Source organism: Adiantum capillus-veneris, chromosome 21, assembly GCF_014529385.1.
Source record: "Adiantum capillus-veneris isolate H3 chromosome 21, ASM1452938v2, whole genome shotgun sequence".
Classification (NCBI taxonomy): Eukaryota; Viridiplantae; Streptophyta; class Polypodiopsida; order Polypodiales; family Pteridaceae; genus Adiantum; species Adiantum capillus-veneris.
Window position 1 is genome coordinate 7911458 of NC_140951.1, and position 8493 is coordinate 7919950.

At 43.1% G+C, this 8493-nt stretch overlaps 1 protein-coding gene across 1 annotated transcript; it reads left to right on the top strand.

Moving 5' to 3' along the window:
- The first annotated feature begins 816 nt into the window (after positions 1-816).
- ATH13 (ABC2 homolog 13) lies at positions 817-6960 on the top strand. The gene is made up of 19 exons (XM_086493128.1): positions 817-1910; positions 2070-2205; positions 2280-2446; positions 2645-2765; positions 2853-2953; positions 3043-3141; positions 3667-3857; positions 3942-4011; positions 4104-4177; positions 4269-4338; positions 4419-4507; positions 4588-4712; positions 4843-4923; positions 5178-5238; positions 5332-5386; positions 5470-5568; positions 5648-5737; positions 6290-6349; positions 6428-6960. The coding sequence occupies exons 1-19, from the start codon at positions 987-989 to the stop codon at positions 6542-6544; spliced, it is 2730 nt and encodes a 909-aa protein (XP_086349254.1). The 5' UTR covers positions 817-986; the 3' UTR covers positions 6545-6960.
- The last annotated feature ends 1533 nt before the right edge of the window (positions 6961-8493 follow it).

Consider the following 8493-nt stretch of genomic DNA (forward strand, 5'->3'; position numbering starts at 1 on the left):
ACACCTTGCATGGTGAACACAAACGGGAAAAAGTAAACTCGGACAACATCCGACAGCGCACGGTGTTTTCGAATTTCGAGCCTTGCTTGCATGTCGTCGATCCCACGACTTGGGCTTCAGTAAAGACCCCATGGTCTTTAGTGCTTAACGCACCCCACAACCCCCACCCGCCCCTCGTTTATAAAGGCCATGGGTTAGAGTCATGGGATCTACGGCCAAAAATCAATCCACCGTAAATCCCATCTCTGCCATGCAAAAAAAAAAACCTCCCCGCCGGTCGCGTCGCGATTTGAACCCCCACCTCTCGCACAGGACTCATGCACCCTATCCAACCTGCCTATCGTGACACGTAGACAACATTGTGACGTTGGAACTATAAATCCTTCCCCCCCCCCCCCCCCCCCCTCTCTGCGTTGATCCGACGGTCCAAAGTCCCCCGCCCCGTCGAAAAGGCGCCCCTACCGTAGATCTCACGACTCCCACGCGTGTCACTTGTCCCATCTCCCAAAAAAAAGAAAAATCCCAAAAAAGAAAGATTTGTTTATCTAGACATATGGAGATAGATTCCGAATTTCAGATTAAAGGCTTTCCATCTGTGATCTTGGACAGCCAATGAGAATTGGGGATGCAGTGATGTTGAAAATTTTGTGTGGATAGGTCGAAATGTAGAACATTATTAGCAAACAATTCGTCGGAATACGCGCCTGCGATTTATTGCCACATCGGAAGCTGCTCTCCATTTTTGTGGCCACAAAAATATTGCAGGAAAAGCTCAGTTACTTTTAGACACATCAGCGCAGAGTCCTGCTTGCCAAAGTTTAAGGCAAGCAGCAACTCTACGCGCTTCCCCCACGGGCCAACGCTGTCTCTGACACTCGCTCTTCTGCTTCTGCTTGTTTGCCCCGGCAATCAAACAGACGCAGGTCAAGTAACATAGCAGGTTTCCTTGCATGAGCTCTCGACGTCTCTGATCGCTCGTTGTGGTAATGGCTGCGGTTTTGAATCTCGCTGCCTCTGCCGCCATCCAAGCAGCAACAGATTCTTCACGGCCCCTGCCCAGCTCCCATGGTGCAAATTCCCTGCTTCTGCGGAGTCTCGTCCTTAAAAAGACCTCAGCGACTCGCGTTGCCCCAGCGCGCGTCTTAGGATTAGGGCTAGGGATATCTTCTCAGAATTTGGTAGCACGGAGCAAATGCTTCAAAGAAAGAACCACCCTAGCAAGGATCCTTTCAAAGCAGGCGATAGCAATGGTGGAGGAAGGCGATGAAGCAAATACAACATCTGCTAAAGTTTGTGTAGAGAATGATGTTCGCAATGAAGGGAATGGTGTGGCAGCGATGACCAAGGACAGCAGCAATGGTGCAGTCCTTTCTGAGAGCAACAAGCAGGCTAACGCTCTTTCCCAAGGGAGTAGTAATGGAGCTTCCACGTTCAATGATGTAAATGGTGCTGCTGCATACGAGAGCAATAATGCTATCTACCATGGAAGTAATGGTGTGGCATACCCAGGAAGCAATGGTGCGATGTACAGTAGTAGCGATTGGACAGCTCATCACGGAAGCAATGGAGCCACACACAGAGAAAGCAATGGCACAGTTTACCCTGAGAGGAATGGCAGTGCGAATGCTGCCAATGTGGAAAGTGGCACCCCCAACCCTGCTAGTGCACCTGCATCTGGACCCAAAACAGCAGCCAATAGGGCTGTTGCATTTGAATCTGCCAGCTCTTCTGTAGAAGCTAAGGATATTGAGCTCCAGCTCAACAGGGAAGGGAAGTCTGCCACTGCTTTGCAGTTCTATTCCTCTTCTGATGACACTAATCCAAAACAACAAATGAGTGCAAAGGACAAAGTCGAGTCAATTGGTCAAGAGGATCCCTGGTTTAAGCAAGCAGACAGAGAGCAAATTCCTGTACGTGATTGCTGGATGCACATATTTCTGAAATGCTTGCATTGAAATTAGCATACCCTTCTACCTGTTGTTAATAACTTCAAGGGTGATGATTGATAATTTGTGGAGCGGTGAGTGGAGTGCCTTTGGCAATGAGTAGCTGAAAAGTAATATGTGCAGGTTTCTGTCGCAGCAGGCGGCAGGTGGAACCAATTCAAGACTTACTCAACCATTCAGAGGACTTGTGAGATTTGGTTCTTTGTTGCTACCTTCCTTTTTAAGGCCTGGCTCATCAATCAGAAGTTTGCTTACGAAGGTCTGTGCTTTCTTTCCGTGCTGCTTTTGGAATTTCCAAGGCTTTGTTGCTCACCTACCTTCTGTGTTTAACAGGAGGCATTACGGAGGAAAAGAAGAAGGAAAAACGGAGAGTATTAGCAAAATGGTTAAAGGAAGGCCTTTTAAAATTGGGCCCTACTTTCATCAAGATTGGACAGCAGTTTTCTACCAGAGTAGATATTTTATCACAAGAGTATGTGGACCAGTTGGCAGAACTACAGGTTCGATCAAAATTTCTGCGACTCAACTGACATTATCATATCAAATATTTCTTTGCACATTTGCCAAGCTTCATCTATTCTCATTAACTACCAATGAAGTCATCCTGTAAAATTGGATTGGCTGTCTTTTAACGATTTTTGTGGTAAAGAGAAGTGGCGTTCACCATGTTTTTCACATGTCGGAGTATGTGGGTGCAGGACCAAGTGCCTCCATTTGAATCGGAGACTGCACTTAAGATTGTGGAGGAAGAGTTAGGTGCCCCTGTCGGTCAAATTTTTGATCAGTTTGATCCTGACCCTATCGCTGCAGCAAGTCTCGGTAGGCAACAGTCTCATTTCAGTATATGGGGGATTCAAGAGGCCAAGTTCTTGGAAATTCTAAGAATGCTATGTGGCTGTTTTCCAGGCCAAGTTCATCGAGCTGTTCTCAGGGGTGAGGAAGTGGTAGTCAAAGTTCAACGTCCAGGCTTGAAGGAGCTGTTTGACATTGATCTGAAAAATCTGAGGGTATCTTCCTAGGCTTCGATCATTACGCAATGCAAAGGATAGCGAGTTGTTCTGCGGGTACATTTAATTGGGTGAGACTGCTTATGCAGGTGATTGCAGAGAATTTACAGAAATTGGACCCAAAATCCGATGGAGCAAAGCGCGATTGGGTGGCAATTTATGACGAGTGTGCTTCAGTCCTGTATCAGGTCTGCACTCGAATTTTGCTCAGAACTCAGTACGTTGAACTTTGTGTTGATGTATGCTCGTGTGTGTGTGTGGTGTTGTGTTTGGGAGCATATGTTAGTACCTAGTTCTACACCCACTATTGGGCACTGACGACGTTAGTGGGGATGTCGTGGTATTTAGTCAATACTATGCATGATGAAGCTGATGGTTATATTGTCTTGTGGGTGACTACCATGGGTCTATACCTTGCACTTTCCTTTATGGGTGAATCTGGGCTTATCCTGGATTTTTCTAGGTATATAAATGATGAGAGCCACTTGGTACAAGAGGGGAGCGAGTTCTAAAGTGGGAACAGCTGCTTTTGTTATTAACAATACCTGTTTACATACTGCTAGCTTCAAGCCCATTCTCAAAGGATGCTGACTTTTGTTGTGCCTTAATCAACTACATTTGTACTTCTTGTTTAGTCTGTTTGAAGGGTATTTTACTATGTTGGCACTCTTCTACTTCTCTGACAGATACTGGATGGTTTACTATGTTTGCAGGAGATTGATTACAACAAGGAAGGGGCCAATGCCGAGCGATTTGCAAACAACTTTAAAGACCTAGAGTATGTGAAGGTTCCCAAAATATATTGGGAGCTCACCACACCGCAGGTGCTAACTATGGAGTATGTGCCTGGTATCAAGATCAATCGAATTGCAGCTTTAGACCAACTTGGTGTGGATAGGAAAAGGTACATATCGAATCCAGCCATTCTCTGCATCCAGAGTTGCGTTTGGCGATCGTTTTAAAGTTCTTGGCTTTTTTGTTGTTGCAGGCTAGCTCAATATGCAGTAGAGTCGTACTTAGAGCAAATTTTACGTCATGGGTTCTTCCATGCAGATCCTGTAATGCTTCGTGGCTGCAAAATCTTTGGTTATGAATGAGTCTGAATTGTGGCGATTGTTTTCTTGTGGGCTTATTTTTTGCAGTAATGCAGCATCCAGGTAATATTGCAGTAGATGATGAAAATGGAGGGCGATTGATATTCTATGATTTTGGAATGATGGGCAGGTAATACAGGCAGGATCACAGATTTTTGGTGACTGTCTTTGTGGATTCATTGTACCATGACACATGGTGTGTGGGTTTTGGCTTCTTTCAGCATCAGCTCAAACATAAGGGAAGGACTCCTTGAAGCGTTTTATGGAGTCTATGAGAGAGATCCAGACAAGGTGCTTCACTATTGAATATGTGCACTTTTACCTTGGTTGCCTCGGTAATGTGGTTGTGAGAAGCTAATATCTCGCTTCAGGTTCTCCAAGCAATGGTACAAATGGGAGTTCTTGTTCCAACCGGAGACATGACAGCCGTGCGCAGAACTGCACAATTCTTCCTAAATAGGTGTTCGTTGAGTGTGGAGCACGTAGATATAGTCTCAAGTTTTCAAGCTTTAGGTCTGAAGGAATGCTTTTTGTTTGCAGTTTTGAAGAGCGTCTTGCTGCTCAAAGGGATGAAAAAGAAGCAGCGACTGCTGAGCTAGGGTTCAAGAAACCTCTATCAAAGGAGGAGAAAATTGAGAAGAAGAAAATGAGGCTTGCTGCCATAGGTGATTTACCTTGGCTTCTATGTTCTGTTGTTCCGCTTGAGGAAAGGAGAGTTTAGGTATACAGAGCAACCTAATGTAACCCTTTTAAGTAGTCTCACGCTCTTTCTGTTTATGTTCAAATGTATTGTAGGGGAAGATTTGCTATCTATTTCTGTAGACCAACCATTCAGGTTTCCTGCAACGTTTACGTTCGTTGTGCGGGCCTTTTCAGGTACCCATCCTTGTCATTAATTGTGGTTATCCTTCATCAGTGCAGTTAAGGGATTGATTTGAATAAGAATCAGCACTGTGTATGAAAAGCTTTTTCAGCACCATCATGTATGATAGTGTTTATATTCTTGATAAGTGATGGTGCTCTTTTATGTAGCCCCTTGTTCTGTTTTCACGAAGGTGAGTTGTTTGTGTGTACATTTTATGAAGTATCAACTGTCCACTTGACATCATCAATTTATGCTGCACTCCCAGTTTTAGATGGAATTGGCAAAGGATTGGATCCTAGATTTGATATATCTGAAATTGCCAAACCGTAAGATTACTTTTCTTCTGCTAATTACTTGTTACATTGATGGATTATTGCATGTTCTCAAGTTGACTTGCATGTTGTCTCCTCTCTTTGCAGCTATGCACTCGAAATTCTGAAGTTCCGTGAATTTGGCTATGATGTCCTTGTAAGGGTAAGTAGACACTTGAAACAAAGGAGTCTGTAAGCTTTGCTTTCTCTAGATTTGATATTTTAAGGCACTCGTTTTACTTGCAGGATCTTAAGAAGCGATGGAGAAGGCAAGCCCAGGCCTTTTCCAATCTCTTCCGCCAACCTGATAGAGTGGAAAAGCTAGCTGAAGTGATTCAACGCCTTGTATGTATATTGCCTGATTCCCATGCCAAGTTTTGCAAAGCTTTGTGCTTCTATGTGACAGATTTATTGGTTTCTGCAGGAGCAAGGTGACTTGAAGCTTCGAGTACGTACTTTAGAGTCAGAACGAGCTTTCAAGCGAGTGGCAACAATGCAACAAACGATTGGTCAGGTAAGAGTTCCTCTAGCTACAGGGAGTTTACATTGTATGTGCTTGCATGGCTCATAGGAGGGTGCATAGATGTGTAGGCTTTCATTGTAAGTGCTGGCTTAAAGGTGTGCATGCAAAAATGTGTACTTTTTGTGCATTCATATGTGCAGTGTGTATGTATTGCATGAGTACATGCCCAGAAGTGTGTATCCATGTGTGACCACCACAGACACAGTCGTGAGTTCATACAGCATTTTATTAACTCAGTGGGATTTTCCTGAAGTTGCATTTTGAATGCGTTTGAAAAAAAAAAAAAACCCAACTAAAAGAAAGGTTTCGAATGGTCTTTTTTATTATTATTATAAACCTTCAGCTTTTTGATAGTTTTTGGAAAGATGTTTCTGTGGTTACTTTTATGGTGTTTCTTGGTATGTCAGTGCTCTTTTATGGGAGATGGTGGATTCAATAGTTGTAATCTCACATGCATTTCATCTATGTGATGAAAACTAGACGTTGGAGTTTGTAATTCTCTTCTTTTGATTCTTCTAATGCAAGTCTTGCATTCAACTGTAGGCTATCTTAGCTGGGATTCTAATGAACCTGGCAACATTACTTCACTTGCATGCAGTGAAGGTAAGTATTGCAATTGCAATAATCAATCCGGCGCTCACCATTTGTCGACAAAACCTGAGTATTGTGAGACTTCTGCAGGCTCCAGCTGTTGCTGCCTTCGTTGGGAGCGCCTTATTTGGATTTAAAGTACTGATTGGGTTGCTCAAAGTAAAAAAGCTAGATAAGCAGGAGAAACTCATAACAGGAACAGCTTAAGTACGTCGGCGACTGCTAATCGTTTGAGCTCGCCACAATCTGCTGAATACAGATGGCTGTCGCAAATTGTTATAGCCCAAATGCTGTATTCTTAGTGCACTCTATGCACACATTTTGTAAAGCCAATTGTAAAAAGTTTTGATGAGCTTCCAGTCAATAATGTAACGTATAAACAGATGGAGGTGGTGATGGAGACCACCAGTATAAGCTTGGAAGGGGAATGTTGAGAGTGAAGTAGGGTTTTGACCATGGCGGTTGCAGTAATGTTTCCCATCTTGAACTAACAATGCGTTTTGGATGGCATGTACAGATTGTAAAATGGCTCACCAATGAACTTGGAAAGAGCAGTAAACTTGCTAATTCTTGTACTATTCTTCTTCAATTTTGCCACATATATCATAGGTGTTACTTGGTGATTCATTGAATAGATATGTCTCTATCAACCTCCGTTGCCTATTTTACCCAAACCAATAAAGCAAGCAGGTATCGTCTTCTGCCCACTGGACGAAATCTGGTCTCACAACTAGACCTGCTGAGGGGAGCCCATTGGGTTTATCCCCGTGGACACGTTGACTTACTACAGATGAAAGTGGCCCTCTGCTGCCACATTTTGAAGATTCAATTTTTTTGATGTTTCTTTTAAAACCATCTGCTGTTTTGCCATAATTTGTTAACCGTGGCGACATAGATTTGTCTCTTGGATTTTTCAGGTAATCTAAGTTAGCGAAAGTGTGGAATAGGAGCTCGGATATTCAAAATGAAATGTTCCATTGTCAATACTTGAGGTGCATGTGTTTGGCCTACATGAGGCCTCAGTAAGAAACATGGAATCCTTGGGAGCAATTATGGACCGTTGGTTGAAGCTTTTCAATTAGTGATATATGGCAACCTAATGATGGCAGTCCTTAATTCATCCTGTTTCTTGTTGGAGGCATTAATCAAGCATTGCCTTTTGTATATGTAGGCCATTGTACAACTTAATATGAAAGATGTAGAGAGGTGCTGTTGGGAGACCGGGCCTGGGTTGCTGTCGCGACTTGTGAAAAAACATCACTAGGAGTTTTATTTCGTATCTCAATTATGATGTGCACACTTAGCTTTTTTTTTTTTTTGTCTTCAACATTTTTTACATGAGTCCAAGGTATCATCACATGTGCTCGTTTGAGCTTTACAGCATTTTAAGATGGGGAAAGCATAGCGAGCTTATGATGAAAGAGATGCAATGCTTCTTTTGTCCAAATTTCATCCAATAAGATATCTGTTGTCTGGGCCCTCTTGACAGTTCCAGCAAGCCACGGGGCCAGGAAGCACTCTATGCCTATCCCATTTGAACGAGGTGTGTAATCAGCTTGCAGCACCTATCTTGCAGGGTATTGTTTTGAAGGTGATCAGCAACCACTGATGTTGAATATTTGGTACGACAATAGAGCTTTGGAACATGTTCCACAATCGAGACCTTAATCCTGAGCTAGCGTTCACAAATAATCGGGGTTTATTGTGTGTTTAATCAACTTAAATTGCAAAATCTTGGCTCAATTCCGAGCTTGCCATGAAGAAAACCTGCGAAATGTTAGAAGTTGGTGTAAATACGGGCAAATGCTTCAATGTTTGACCTAAAAATTGTGCCTCATCTGAGGAAAAATCAAATTCCAGCCTAAGCTCCCCCACAACAAATTGCCAAACCATGCCCTATGCCTGCTTGCTGTCGTCCCACACGATGTATATATACTAGCTGCCTAAACAAACCAAGGTGTGAACTCACTCTGGCATTTTCAAACAGAAATTTGACAAGGAAGTAGATGAAGAAAGGGACCACTTACAAGCTAGAAAATGTCCTTTTGTAACGAAAAGTTGAAAATGAATTCATGAGGCCCTTGAATTGAAGGGTTTATTTACAAATTGAAAAATTGGAGTGAGCAATTTGTGCGCCTTTCTCCTTGTTCTCTGAG